The 16,391-nt window shown below is 41.1% G+C and overlaps 1 protein-coding gene across 1 annotated transcript in view; it reads left to right on the top strand.

The window, feature by feature from the left end:
* The first annotated feature begins 5,718 nt into the window (after positions 1–5,718).
* hs2st1b (heparan sulfate 2-O-sulfotransferase 1b) overlaps positions 5,719–16,391 on the top strand; it is a 244,366-nt gene continuing 233,693 nt past the window's right edge. Inside the window, exon 1 of the mRNA XM_060918328.1 lies at positions 5,719–6,126. Within this exon, the coding sequence (XP_060774311.1) occupies positions 6,003–6,126 (124 nt within the window). The 5' untranslated portion in view covers positions 5,719–6,002. The remainder of the gene's footprint in view (positions 6,127–16,391) is intronic.

Genomic DNA, 16,391 nt, shown 5'->3' with positions numbered 1-16,391 from the left:
TCATCCATCCTTACAATATTCTACAGAGGGACTATTGAGAGCATTCTGAGCAGTTGCATCACGGTCTGGTTTGGGAATTGCACCGTCTCGGATCGCAAGAGCCCACAGCGGGATGGCTGAGAAGATCATCGGAGTCTCTCTTCCCTCCATCATGGCCATTTGCACCACACGCTGCATCCGGAAAGCCACCAGCATTGTGGCTGACACCAGGGCAATTCCATGTAAATGTCAACCTCACCATGCAAAAATAAAGCAACATGTAATACATCAAAACCACTCCCAGAGATATCACCTAGGCCTGTATTTTACAGATGTGAATAAGTTGAACCAATTTGTAACCAACCTAATATGTCACTGTCAGTCTTTCTTTCTTATAATGTAAAACCCAAGCTAAAATCAACTTTGATCATGTACAATTCTATATTATTGCCACAAGCCACAGAAATGTATGCTAAAGTCCACAAAACAGCAAAACAATAGCCATCCTAAATATTATTTAAGAACTTTGATAGTTTTAGCTGATATTTAGAGAGTTTTTCAAAGGGTTATGGTGGTTAAATTGCTGATTTTCTAAACATATGCCATGTCTATTTCAGACGCGTCACATCCATAACGGAATTTCGTCACATCCATAACGCTGACTTTTCCTTCCGAAACTCTGCATGAAATACAAAATATTTTAAACAAAGATTTTTTAATATTCACCTTGGACCCCTCTATCAAATGGATATCTCCATTTCGACATTAGGTTTACAATTTCACAGAGTTTGATAAAAATGTACAGTCACCCAAGAAAAGTGATACTTTTTCTGTCACATCCATAACGCATCTTTTATTGGCATTTTCTGGCATGCCCTAGATGTACTATGGGAATTGTTCTTGTTCTATCACTTCTCCAGTATGGTACAGCCTTAAAATATGCAACACCTGTTTAAATACTGGGAGACAATAAAACATGCACTGGGTCATTTGTTGCCATTTTAAGTTCAAGTGTCACGTCCATAACGCTGGAATTGCCCCCCACACAATCTCTTCACCCTCCTGCCGTCTGGAAAAAGGTCCCGAAGCATTTGAGCCTTCACAGCCAGACTCTGTAACAGTTTCTTCCCTCATGCCATCAGACTCCTCTACTCTGAGGGACTGGACTGATACATACAGACTGTTGATCACACCACTCACACTGCAGTATTTGCACAGTGGACAATATTGCACTATTGCTTACAGTGGCTACAATGTCACACACACACACAGTTTACATTTATTTATTCCATTTTCATACACTATTTCAATTCCTCATGCCAGCCGACTCCTCAACCTGGACTGATTCTCACGGACTGCTGAACACACCACTCACACTGCAATCTTTGCACAGTGGACAATAATGCACTATTGCCTTACAGTGTTTACAATGTCTCTCTCACACAAAAAGTTTACATTTATTTATTTCCTTTCATATACTACCTCAATACGCACACTCAACTCTGCACCTTATGTTGCTTATGTCTGCACTTTATGTTATTGTGTCGTTTATTGTCCGTTTATTGTCTATTGTGTCATTTACTGTCTGCAGTGTTGCACTCGTTGCACTCTTGCACTTTATGTTGTTATATGTAGACTTGTAGTCCTGTGATGTTCAATGTAGCACCATGGTCCTGGAGAAACGTAGTTTCGTTTTAACTGTGTACTGTACTAACTGTATATGGCTGAAATGACAAATAAAAAGACCTCGACCTTGATCTTGGCCTTGAAGTCATGAAATCTATAACAAAGTTTGTGCTTTATTAAAAAAAAATAGTGTGCTTAATGCTGGGATCAGGCTACACAATATTTTTCTTTCATGATGGTCACTATGTCAGATTAGGCAATCATAGTGCCATACATTTTTGCTGTGTCTTTGTTGGGAGATTGGCAACGCTACAAATTTTACCCTGACCAGTCATTATTCACATCCTTGTGTCTTGCTGGGGAGGAGGGTCAAAAAATTGTCAATCATGGCTACAGAAGGAACATCAAGGAACACATCGTAGGAGCTGGCAAGCTAGGCAAGAAAATACAAATTTTTCTGACATGCTAGACTTTTTATCAGGGGGTCATCGGGCACACCTCTGATCTTTGATTATGTCACACTATAAGGCCCGTTTGTCATTCCTGAAGTTCATATCCAGGCCCAATGCTGGAAATTTGTTGGCTGTGACAAAACGACGTCAAAATCAGGCTGAATTCATGTAATCAGCCGTGGCCTAAAAGGTTAGAGAAGCAGCCTGGGGCCCAAAGGGTAGCTGGTTTGATTCCCTCGGCTGGCAGGAAAATTGATGGCTGAAGTTGAGCAAAGGCATCTAACCCCCAACTGCTCCCCAGGCATTGGGTATGTGTTTGTACTCGTTGTATGTCCCTCTCGATAAGCATGCCTGTAATGTAATATGGTCCGATTCCCTCCACTATCCTGGGGTGGTGCCTTGAGCAAGCGCTAGTAACCCCTCGCTCCCCCTGGTCAGGGTTACGACCGAAGACTGGACTAGGCAGACTGCGTGGAGGAGACCACCTCCTGGTGGTTCAACAGGCAGGAAGGTGGACCCAGCAAAGCATTTGTGGAGCACAATCAGGCTACAGTGCAACACATAGAACACTGTTGGCCATCCACTGCATCCTGACCTAGCTCCAGCCGTCTTGATTCTGTCTTGCCTATGGACCCAGTTAGGTTGGAACGAGAAAGTGAGGCTGATGGTTGTGCAACTCTCTTTCACTCTAATCCAAGTCATGCGCGAGTCATGACTTCAAATTCAATCGGAGAGCTGTGCCAAGGTAAGTGCTCATCTGGGGGGCAGAACAAACGCTTCAAGGACAATCTCAAAGTATTCCTCAAAACCCTAGAAATCGATCTCAACTCCTGGAAGTCAGTTGCTCAGGATTGTCCAGGATAGCAAACAAAGCTCACCAGTGGTGCATGAGCAGCAGAGATAAAATGTATCGTTGAGGCCCAGAAGAAACGAGATGCCCAGAAGGCTCAAACTATCGCCACCCCCATTACAGCACCTTCCCACATGTGTCCAACATGTGGGTGTACCTTCAAAGCCTGGATTGGCCTCATCAGTCACCTCCAGACCCACAACGTCCACCGACCAAATTGAAGTCATTGTTATCTTCAACCCCAAAGGACGAACATCATCAGTATGGTCTGATCCTGGCATGAGACTTTTGCACCGTAGGCCTACAGCAAATATTTCACTTATTCTCCTTTTCATTCAGGTTGTTTTCAATTAAATAAACTGTAATGAAAATTGTTGTATTAGATTAAAAAATAATGTAAAATAGAAGCATTTGCACATGTCTGTTCAGACTTTTGGGGGCAGATAGAAAAGGTCAAATTTCATTATGTGACATTTTTCCCATGCATGAACAATGCATATGAACAATGCAGGTTGATTGGATTGCTGTTTGCACACAGGGGCATGACAACAGGAGATCGAAAAGGGCCTGGAGTCACTTGACTTGACGTCACTTGACTTGCAAGTGATGTCAAAGCAAAATAGAAACCCGGATGTCAGCCATGTTGGTGGATATAAAAATGCAGGGGTCAATACAAAACATAGTCACACGTGCAACTTTCTTTGTTTTTCCACTGCTTTAAGCATTTTTTAGCTCTGCCATATCTTTGTGCTGCATATGGTTGTGGTCACAACAGTACTAGTGACCATGGCACATTCCAATTTGTTAGAATTCCATCTGTGATTCGGAAAGAGGGCGAGGAAACTCTGAGGCTTAGTATGGAGAGGAGACGAGCATGGCTGAACCACATCGGCAGGGCTGATCTAAAAGAGGCTAAAACCAAAACAGCTCGTGTTTGCAGTAATCATTTTATCTCAGGTGAGATTTAAAAGCTTTCTCAATAATGCCATGGAAGAAATTTATTTCGTGTTGCTAGAATTTTGTGATAAAACGAGTGTTCTGTTGTCGTGGTTCACTTGGTTGTTGTTATAATTTTAACACGTGTATTACCGTTTTGCTTCGTTTTGCAAAATTATATGATAGAAACAATCCAGACTGGGCACCACTCAGAAAATGGGCTATGTTTCTTCCAAGGTTGGACTTGATTCTTCATCAGCCAAACCAGATAAAACGTGATATCTGGGCACTCGATGGTTGGTAGAAGTGTCTTATCTTCAGAAAAGTCTGACTTTTTTAAATAATATGGATCAAAACCACACATATCTATCTTCTTTTTGTATTGAATCTTTGCTCGAGCATTCAAATCGTGGTAATACTGAGAAAATTCAGCATTGAAAGCGTGTGCCGTCCTAGTTGCTTTGTATATCCACCAACATGGCGGACGCTCATGACGTAGCACATTTGATCATGTGGTTGCAAGTCCATTATCGCTTATCCTGTTCTGTAGGGTCGCAGGCATATAGCCAGCTGACTATGGGCGAGAGGCGGGGTACACCATGGACAAGTCACCAGGTCATCACAGGGCTGACACAGAGACAAACAACCATTCACATTCACACCTACGGTCAATTTAGAGCCACCAATTAGCCTAACCTGCATGTCTTTGGACTGTAGGGGAAACTGGAGCACCCGGAGGAAACCCACGCAGACATGGAGAGAACATGCAAACTCCACACAGAAAGGCCCTCGCCTGCCACTGGGCTCGAATGCAAGACCTTCTTGCTGTGAGGTGACAGTGCTAACCACTACACCACCGTGCCGCCCTGGTTGCAAGTCCATCCATCCATTATCTGTAGCCACTTATCCTGTTCTACAGGGTCGCAGGCAAGCTGGATCCTATCCCAGCTGACTATGGGTGAGAGGTGGGGTACACCCTGGACAAGTCGCCAGATCATCGCAGGGCTGACACACATGCCCCTTTTCCACCAAAGCAGTTCCAGGGCTGGTTCGGGGCCAGTGCTTAGTTTGGAACCGGGTTTTCTGTTTCCACTGACAAAGAACTGGCTCTGGGGCCAGAAAAAACGGTTCCAGGCTAGCACCAACTCTTTGCTGGGCCAGAGGAAAGAACCGCTTACATCAGCGGGGGGAGGGGGGTGGAGTTGTTAAGACCAACAACAATAGCAAGACCGCGAAAGGTCACCATTTTTAAGTGACGAGAAGCAGCAGCTGTACAAATGTAAAGTCATCCATTATTGTTGTTGTTTCGATGTTTGCGCCAAGGTTTATGCAAACTCAGCGACGTAACTGATGTATACAGTGACCTAATGATGTGGCTCCCCTTAGCACCCCGAGCTATGGAAAAGCAAACTGGTTCTCAGCTGGCTCGCAAGTTGAACGAGTTGTGAACCAGCCCTGGAACTGATTTGGTGGAAAAGGGGTAATAGACAAACAACCATTCACGGTTAATTTAGATCCACCAATTAGCCTAACCTGCATGTCTTTGGGGGAAACCAGAGCACCCGGAGGAAACCCATGCGGACACGGGAAGAACATGCAAACTCCCCCCCCCACACACACACACACACTCCCTCGCCAGCTCGAACCCAGGACCTTCTTGCTGTGAGGTGACAGTGCTAACCACTACACCACCCTGGTTGCAAGTTATCTCTAAAAATCCTTCACTTGCCCCCTCCACCCTGTCAGTTTCCTTACTCCAGTACTGTAGATGGCAGTGTAGGATATGCATCCTGATCTGACTTCACACAGCGACGGTACATCGAGGAATAAAGCCCAAGAGCCAGAAGAAAACCATACACACACACACACGGAGGCAGTAGCGTCACAGAGAGCTCGCAACTGTGGAGCACTTCAGCCAGGCAAATCGCGCGCGTGTGCATGCATGTGCGCACACACACCTGACTGAAATGCAATGCACTTCATGAAGCCGACTTGCAGACTAAACCTTTTTCTGCACTTTTAACTCGTGCATGTGTGTGTGAGAGAGATCACTACGCGATTTTTGTGCCTGTATTTGCGGCATGACATGCAGATACTAGATCATCCTCATCAGCATCACCTCCATCATCATCATCATCATCCTTCTGTACTGTGGTTTAATGGGGCTCCTGAGGACCATGATGCCGCCCAAGTTTCAGCTCTTGGCTCTGGTGCTTTTTGCGCTGGCCATGCTCTTCATCGAGAACCAGATCCGCAAACTGGAGGAGTCCCGAGCAAAGCTGGGTAAGAAAACCCTGCCGGTCAGCACCATGCTTCATGCATGCACCTCGATTTACATGGAGACGACATGAATGTTGTTAATGCACACGACAGCGAAACTCGTGTGCACAAGTTAGTTAGTGCATGAGGCAATGCTTCAGCTCAGCGCTTCTCCAAGCCTGTTCCTCCTGCAGGGGAAGTGTCTTCAGGCACGCGCACAGGAACTGAAGCTTTAGGTTGATTTTTTTTTTTTTTTCTTCTTGAATTAGTTTCACTTTCCAGGGAGCTGTTTTAACTGATAGAAACACACTCTGCATCTGAGTGAGGAATTTAACTGGCTGAAGGGGAAAAATATCTATATTACCTATAATATATATATATATATATATATATATATATATATATATATATATATATATATATATATATATAAAATATATACACTACCGTTCAAAAGTTTGGGGTCACCCAGACAATTTTGTGTTTTCCATGAAAAGTCACACTTTTGTTTCCCACCATAAGTTGTAAAATGAATAGAAAATATAGTCGAGACATTTTTCTGGCCATTTTGAGCATTTAATCGACCCCACAAATGTGACGCTCCAGAAACTCAATCTGCTCAAAGGAAGGTCAGTTTTATAGCTTCTCTAAAGAGCTCAACTGTTTTCAGCTGTGCTAACATGATTGTACAAGGGTTTTCTAATCATCCATTAGCCTTCTGAGGCAATGAGCAAACACATTGTACCATTAGAACACTGGAGTGAGAGTTGCTGGAAATGGGCCTCTATACACCTATGGAGATATTGCACCAAAAACCAGACATTTGCAGCTAGAATAGTCATTTACCACATTAGCAATGTATAGAGTGGATTTCTGATTAGTTTAAAGTGATCTTCATTGAAAAGGACAGTGCTTTTCTTTCAAAAATAAGGACATTTCAAAGTGACCCCAAACTTTTGAACGGTTGTGTGTGTGTATATCAGGGAGCATCAGTTGCCCTCACTTTCATAAAATCTGATGCATTTTTGTTTGGGTGTTCCTTTTCTCCAATAAAGACATCCTGTGAAATCTTTTGACCATATTCAAAAGTCTAATGGTGGCACCATGAGGTTCATTTTTTTTTTTTGCCAAAAAATGCTTATTTTATGTTTTCGCGTAAGGTTTGAATCACAATGTTGGACTCCATTTATTGATTTCTTGTGAGCCAGAGATCATGTTAAGAACCTTTGCAAGGGATTGAGAAGCATTAATGTGATTCATAATACATTTGTATTGTTTAAAAGTAGTTGAACAATGATTCAATGAACAGCTAAAACTCAAACTGTGCTTGATAATATATTTAGAATATGTACTAAAAATGTGTAGCTAAGATATTTGGTATACTCTATAAGGTGCCATAATGTTTCATGAAAAGTGATTGAAATTTTGTCATAAAAGTCATAAAATAGCAGCTTTTTCCATAACTTTGAGCTCCTGGTGCCACCATTAAACTTTTGAATTTTGTCAAAATACTTCACCCAGTGTGTTTTCTTACCAAAAGGAACATAAAAACAAAAATGCATCATGATCGGAGGAACTTCTCATTTTTAGGGGGCAACTGATGCACTCTAGTATATGTGTGTGTGTGTGTATAATATACAGACGCACAGCTTGTGAACAGGCAAGGCAGGCAACTGCTTGGGGGCCCCCTGTTGTTTTTTTATTGTTTTTATTGTTCTTTACCATTGTATTTTCACATTTGGAATTTAAAAAACTTTGGTTTCATACATTTTTCGTTGGTGTCAGATTATTTATAACATATTGGTGATGAACACTGGTCAGAAGGGCCCCCTGGAAATTTTTGCTTGGGGCCACAACAGACTCTAGAATCGCATCTATCTATCTATCTATCTATCTATCTATCTATCTATCTATCTATCTATCTATCTATCTATCTATCTATACAGGCTGGTTGTGCACATGGTCTGTACAGGCTGGCTATCAACCTTAGTTTAGTTTATTAAAATTCGCCACAAATATAAACATATAAGCGTTTTACAAATAAATAACAAAAGTGACAGGAGAAGAATACAGGGCAAAGTCCCAAATGAAATTCAACCCCTTACAAAGTTACAAAAAAAAAAAAATATATATATATATATATATTCAAACAATTAAGAACAACAGCAAAAAAAACAGTATAATGTAAAAATATAATTATCAGCCGACTCTGCTCGACCACATCTCCAAACTGACTTATTCAATTCAAAAACGCGACCAAACATAGTCAATTGACAATAAAGCTACGTATAGAATTAATTTCGGATATATCAATATAATTGCTTAACTATGGTAAAATGTATAGCTTTCGCTTGTCTTTATATTGAAAATAAAGTAAATTCTTAAGTTGATTAACTGTATTGGCATATTTTATAAAACTAGGCAAATTGTTCCAAAGTTTAATAGTTCTTGGGAAAAATGACTTTGTAAAGTACTGTTGACTGTGGGAGAAAACAGGATGAATATTTACAGGAACATAGTTTCGAGTAGCATAACGTGATGTTACAGGGAGCAAAAGATAATCAAAATTTGCATTAATAAGTCCAGCTCTCATTTTATATAGGAGAATTAGATCGTGTATATCTCTTCTGAATTCCAACGGTAATAAGTCAACCTGAGCCCAAATATGAAGTATACTGCAAAAGAAACATTTATGTGTTTTTTTTTTTTTTTTGTCACAATAAGTTTTTTCTAATATTACTTGAGTAGCTGGAACAAAATTTACATCTGACTAACTAAACAAGAAATTAGCTGGTTGAAGGAAGAAAAAAACCCATATCTACATATAAAAATATGTATACGGCTCCAAGCTGTTTTTGTATTTAGCTGATTTGCTAACAGGCTGTGTGTCCCTGGTCTCTGAGATCAAGTATGAAGCATAGTGAAAACCTTTTTATTTTGTATTTACTTATTAAGTCAAGTTTATTTGTATAGCGCTTTTAACAATAAGCATTGTCGCAAAGCAGCTTTACAGACTTTGAACGACTTAAAACATGAGCTAATTTTATCCCTAATCTATCCCAAATGAGTGAGCCTGTGGCGACGGTGGCAAGGAAAAACTCCCTCAGACAACATGAGGAAGAAACCTCGAGAGGAACCAGACTCAAAAGGGAACCCATCCTCATTTGGGCAACAACAGACAACATGCCTGTTGTCATTAACAGTTTTAACATGAAGTCAGTTTCGTTGATGTTATAAACTCTTCACTGATGGAAACTTGAGTGCAAAACTGTTCATAACAACTGCAGTCCTAAAGTTAGCAAGTCAACTGTAGTCCTCAGCCATAAAAGCATTACTGTAAGTGTCCAGAGCGTCCTCCAGGTGTGACTAGAGAGAATGAGATGAGAAAACAAAAACCCATTCATTTTAAATGGACAGTGGCCATGGTATATAACAGAGGTCAGTGTGGTCACATGTAAATCTAATTTTATGTATGTAATCTGAATATTGTGCCTCATTTTCAAGAAAGCATCTAAAAATGGATTGTTTCTCATGTATGTATTACAAAAAAAACAACTGAAAGGAGCGCACAGTCCGAATCAACAGAAATAGCACTCAGGAACTGGCCGTTTCAGCAAGCCCAGTTGGCTTGTATGAGACGCCACTAGTAATTGCAAATGTCCTCTAACAGTGTGTGAGATGATGGAGGCTTTGCCATGCAGGTGCACAGTGCTGGAAGTGGCACATCTCTGTGGTGGGTTTTTTTTTGGGGGGGTGCTCAGCACAGATTGTAGACTGAACCAGATGAAGTCTGAAAGCTTCTGCTGAATTCATTGAGCACTTAACATTGCAGGAAATGTCATTGGAGCTTCTGGAGGAGAGCAACAGAGATTGGCTGATTTTCTCTTCATAAACATGTTGGCGAGAGAGACACCGTGCTGCTGAGAGTAATGTGGCTTTGTTTGATTGTACTGAATAGGGTGTGTAATTTCCTTTTGAGTACTTGAACAGATCTTTTGATTGTACTGTATGTGGATTTTTTTTTTCCTCTGTAATTTTAGCCTCCATTTTGTATCACTTTTCTTTTGCATTAGTGCTCCTCTGCGATGAGGAATTCGTAAGCTCTGTATCGAATGCTTGATTTGCATCGAAAAAATGCGTTTCCCATAGAACCTTGTACTCTGCCCTGCTGAATATAAATTATATTCTGCAAGGAGTTTATTACGACTGTTTCTGCTAGTTCTTTGTTTCCCCCTGACATTGTTGTTTATCCTTTGCACTCTTAAATAAAATAAGCCATAGACGAACATTTATTTCCAATGGATTTGCACAATGTGGTTCTGGCAACAGCAAGAGATCAAATTGAGATTTTTATGTAAATTAGTTTTGACACAGGAATGTGATGACCCAAATATTTGGCTCCTGTTAATTCCTCTGAACCGCTGTATGCCATGGATTCTCTGCAAAACGGGGCATTATGGTTTCTTTCAAGGTACCACTGGTGCTAGAAAATATGGTAAGGTAGTAAAAATTAGAATATTGAAACAGCTAAAATGTCCATAATATTAATACCACTATAATATTAGGACAGGACCAGCACTAGGAATTCATGTCATGTTAAAAGTCTCATCTCATTATCTCTAGCCGCTTTATCCTGTTCTACAGGGTCGCAGGCAAGCTGGAGCCTATCCCAGCTGACTACAGGCGAAAGGTGGGGTACACCCTGGACAAGTCGCCAGGTCATCACAGGGCTGACACATAGACACAGACAACCATTCACACTCACATTCACACCTGTGGTCAATTTAGAGTCACCAGTTAACCTAACCTGCATGTCTTTGGACTGTGGGGGAAACTGGAGCACCCGGAGGAAACCCACGCAGACACGGGGAGAACATGCAAACTCCGCACAGAAAGGCCCTCATCGGCCACAGGGCTTGAACCCAGGACCTTCTTGCTGTGAGGCGACAGCATTAACCACTACACCACCGTGCCGCCCATGTCAAAAGTATAATGATGAATTTCTAGTCTTGTGGTTTTGGTGACCGGTCTTCAGACCAAAAATCACTAGTCTCATTCTTGTCATAAACTCAGGTGAAACCTCACTTGGTCTTGTCTTTGTCTTGTTTTACAAAGACTCTAAATATTTTTTTCTACACCACCTGAGATGTTAAAACGATTTAACCAGAAAAATTTGAACTTAAGGGGTTATGAAATGTCATAATTATACATTTAATACAGGATGTTCTAGACGAAAAAAATTAAGCAGACTTTAGCTTAAAAAAATGTTAAAGTTGTAACATCAGTCCATTGGGCCATTTCCCTGGGCGCGGCCATACTGGATTAGCCAGATACATGGATGTATTAGGAGACAAAAACAAGGGTGGCGCTGCATGACGTAGGATTCCGCACGACAGCATACCGTGTGTCGTACATCAAATGTAAGCAGGTGAATATTTATCTATATAATAAGTGACAAAATTTATTTGTTTTGGTTGTTTGTCTTGAGCTAATGTCACCATTTCCCAACGGATTTTCACCAAATTTGGCAAGTAGGTCCGGGGATGAGCTGGAATTTTGCAGATACAAGCAAAATTCATGTACAGGCCCCACGGAGGTCCCTGGGGGAGCACAATATCCACCCCCTCCATGCCTTTCATGTTACATTTATCAACACAAACTCTTGACAGATCTTCATTAAACTTGGCACGTAGGCACAGGAGAGAGCCACAATTTGGCAGAACTCAGAAAATTCCATATTTGGGCCCCAGGGGGTCCCCGGTGTGCCCCTGGGCGGTGGGTGTTTGGATTTTTGTTTGCCTTGGGTTAACATCACAATTTCTCGACGGCTCTTCACCAAATTTGACATGGAAGTCTGGGGGCAACCCAGAATTTTGCAAAACCCGGGCAATGCCGAGTAACCTGCTAGTTTTAAATAAACAGGCAATTTACGTTATTGTGATTCCTTTTCTAATACTGCATTTCCATAATTTTTGTGGACAAATGCAAACAAATTGACTGAAGTCACGTTCGACCATAATATTATACTATAGTCTAGTTGTCACAACAGAAGGACTCTCAGGTGCACTCTGGACAGCGTGCGTGCTCCTATCTGACTCCCGCACAATGCGAATTGCCCACACCTGCACGGAATTAAGGCACAATCAGCGCGCCTAAATAAGGACTCAGAATGCAGACTGACTTTGCGAAGTATTGTTGTTGTGACACATTACCAAGCCTTATTTCCTGACTGGTTTCCTGTTCCTCATTTTTGACCCTGCTTCTATCTGTGATTTATTCTTTTTGTGCCTTGCTCAACCTTTTGCCTGTTTTACCGTTCACGATATACGCCTGCCGATTTGGATTGTTTGCACTTTTCTTGATGATAAAGATCTTCTGCACTTGCATCTGTCTCCAACCATCCCAGACAAAATATTTTGCCTCGCTGACACTAGTATAGCATGCACTTGTACACCTCCACTGTACTTGCAGAACATCAGTTTGTTATTCCTTTAGGTTTTCCACCATGGGGAAGTCTAATAATGGATGATGTGCTTTCTTGGTAGCAAGCTACTTTTTTTTTTTTTTTATCTTATTAACTTCAAGAAATAGTGAGTGAAAGACGTTTGTTTGTTTGTAGCTGCTATAATGTAAGTGAAAACAGGAATGAACTTGTTTTGTGGGTGTTTGACAATGTGAAATGTAACTAAAAATAAATAAAAATAAATTCTTCAATCCAAAAAAGAAGTAAACTTTGGCAAATCACAGTGCACGAGAAATAAAACGCTTCAGGATATACTTTTACAGGACAAGAATCAAGTTTACGGTAGTAACAGTAGCTTGCATTAGGCGCCATCATACCAACCTGTCTTGTTTTATTCCGTAAAGTGACACAGGTCGATGTGCTGGTTCAGGAATCATTTAATCCACTCCCCTTTCTGAATTGTTTGAACTGATACCCACCCCCATAGCTGGTATGCATCATCTTGTTTCAATACATTTTATTTCCTAATGCAGGGTGCCCTAACCACGTGTTAATCTGTTTACAAACCACTTGGCAGCCAGTTCGGAAAAGTCACGCACGGGTCTGCGGTCGTGACCGAGGAGCCACAGCAAACGTGGTGGACCGAATGAAGACTCTCCTAAATCGAGACAAAAAAGCAATGATTTTTAAGGAAGTATTTGACACGGACATTGTCAGAGGCACAATGCGCCAAAAAAGAGAGGGGAGAAAAACATGGCACGCAAGCTGAGTAAATATTGCTGGCCAACTTTCCCGATGGAGGGCTGAAAAGGCAAAAACAAATGTGGCATCTGATGCCAACTTTGCCAAGATGCTGCTGGACAGGTGACTGACAAGAGTTTGCACTTTGAGAAACATCAACTTTTATACAGGTTAGAGTAGGGCTGCACAATTAATCAAATTTAATCGAAAATCGCGATTTTGGCTGCCACGATTAAATTAAATGAAAATCGCGATTTATTTCCATTTAAAATGCGAGCTCTGCTGCATATCTGATCAAGCACTTTTTGACCAGTACTCCGCCAAACCATTAGGGGGTGAACCGACGCATGTAAGGTTTCATTACTCCGCCTAAATAAGCAAGCAAGCCAAGTGCGCAGAGCTTCAGTGCAGCGGTATCTTCAAGGGGTGATAGCATGAGAGTAGGTAACAGATTGAGCGTATTTAGCACTGGAGGCAATGTTGTGACCTGCCTCATGTTTAAAGCCAGAGCATGTTGATAGGCTGGTCTTTCTAGCTAAAAACTTGTAGGTCTCAATGCTATGTAATTGTTGCAATTGAGTTTTCAGTTCCTTCATCGTTTGGTAATTTCTTGGATAAATTTCATTTATTTGTCATTTGGAAATCAGAATTTCTCTTTTAAATTTCATTCTGCACTGAAGTTCATATTGTTTGTTTGAATATAGTGAAATAAAATTTAAGTGACTTCCCTAACATCAAGAATAATCGTGATTAATAATCGTGATTACAATTTTGATCAAGATAATCGTGATTATCATTTTTTCCATAATCGTGCAGCCCTAGGTTAGAGTTGAAATATTCCAAGTCTAAACGCACCTGTGAGCTTGAAGGCTCTAGAGCGCTCGCTTCTGTGTTGGAGGCCACTGGTTCGCCCATGTTTGTTGCGACCTCGCTCATTATAATATTATAATGAGGATAAACTTTGGCCGTTTCCGTACCCAAGTGTAAACATTAGCGCGGTGTTTTTCCACTTCATTCTCCTTCACAGGCATGAGCAGAGGTGGACAAAGTACCCAAGTTCATTACTTAAGTCAAAGTACAGAACCTGCTGGTCAAATGTTACTCCGATACAAGTGAAAGTTGTACAGTCAAATTTTTACTTAAGTTAAAGTACTGAAGTACTTGCTTTTAAAAATACTTAAGTATTAAAAGCAGGGCTTTGAACCAGAATTTTTTTCCTATTGGTTCGTTCCGAACAGAAACGGAATTTTAACGTTTCTGGTTTTGGGTTCCACCATTAAATAGACATTCCCGAACCGGTTAGAACAAAAAAATTTCGTTCCCGGAATGGTTAATTACGTTCCCTGTCAGATGTTTAACAAAATTATGTCTCTGTCTCATCCAGCTTAAGCCAAATGTAGGCTAATTCTATTACAACCTTCATTAAATAAGACAAGAAATAATTCAAAACAATTATTATTTCAAATGTTGGCGATTTGGATTCTCAGCATGTCTTCCCATCTACACAAACAGAAAAAGTGCCAAAAATGAAAGATAATTTGTTTAGTGTGTTACCAAAGGCTAGTCAGGACCTATAGAGGGCTACCGCATGACGTCACCGTGCCGCGAGATTTTGTTAGGCGCCATATTGGAAGACCAAGTACACATCTATGCAAGTACATACATACATAAAACAAACTACACCTGAAATGTAGCCAGGGCCGGTTCTGCCCTAATCTGGACCCGGGTGCAACATCGCGCAACCCCCCCCCCCCCCCCCCCCCAAAAAAAAAGTCTAAATCAGGACAACCATCACATAACTATAACATTTTATATCAACTATTTTAACTAAATGGGCTATAATAAATAAGCCTGCAGGCGGCCATGGCGGGCTGCCTCAGAAAAGTAACCATTCAATGACAACTGAAAGCCTGCAGCCACGGCGGGCTGCCTTAAAAAGTAACCATTTGTCCTACCTTAAAACTCGTTTTGCATTTTCTGCCTCCTTTTTTGTATTTTTGACCCTCCGTTTATTTTCTTTCCTTTTCTGAAAACCCGATTTGTGTCCAGACATTTTGTTCTGCTACCAATGAACTAACTCGTCAGGTCTCGTCTCTCGAGCCCGCGATGATTCCCGTGGGAAGGGCAACAACTGATACATTTTTACAAACAGCCAATAGGGAGGTTGCAACGTTCAGGCTCTTCTTTGCTCAGACACTCAGTAATGCACTTACTCACTTATTATCACGTGGAGACATGATAGTAGTCCACCTTCCCGCTCTCTCCATTCAGTCAGCGAACGTCACACAGGAAGTGAACCCCAGCGGGTCATAGAAACTTGCGCAGGAGAAGAATGACTTTTATTTGTAGGCTACGGAAACTTTGAGGAACGAAATAAAAACCGGTATTAACCGGTTACCATTATTTTTAATAAGCGTTTCTGTTCCGGAACATAAAAAATAATAAAGTTTCTGGTTTCGTTTCTGTTCCATGTGAAACAGAAAAAGTTCCCGGTTTTCGTTTTCGTTCCTTGAACCGGTTCAAAGCCCTGATTAAAAGTAAATTTTCTGTCAACGCATCGTTGTATTATTGCCACAACGCTTACAAAACCTAATGCCATTACCAAAGACAGAAATGTGAATTCACAAAATGAACGCATGCTGTGCCATCATGGTGGTTTAACGTTAAGCTAGCTAGTCAGTGAAGCGCCACCTGACATGCTAGCAAACTCTTTTCAAACTCAAAATCATATTGGGTAGCTAACGCTACTAGAAAAGAAAGCTTTCTGCATTCTGTTTATTTGGCAAGATTATGCTAGAACATATTTCTGAAAGCACTTCAGATAAGTTAACGTTATTCATGTTAGTGTAACTCAGTTTTTACATGCTAACGAACAGTGTCCACGTTAACTAGGTATGTGTTAACATTAGCCGTGGCCAAGGCTATGGCAACTTGGTGGGGAAATCCATAGTAAGTCATTTGACTAACCAGACCACATAGCTATTGCAACGTTATCGCTAGCTCTAAAAGCACAGCTTCGTTGCAAGCTTTCTCTTGGAATAAAACGTTTATATACTTCAATATGCTTCCGCAGGTTGGACGGCAA

The sequence above is a fragment of the Neoarius graeffei genome, chromosome 4, assembly GCF_027579695.1.
Source record: "Neoarius graeffei isolate fNeoGra1 chromosome 4, fNeoGra1.pri, whole genome shotgun sequence".
Classification (NCBI taxonomy): domain Eukaryota; kingdom Metazoa; phylum Chordata; class Actinopteri; order Siluriformes; family Ariidae; genus Neoarius; species Neoarius graeffei.
The sequence above is the reverse complement of the archived record's forward strand: the minus strand, read 5'-3'. Positions and strand labels throughout refer to the sequence as shown.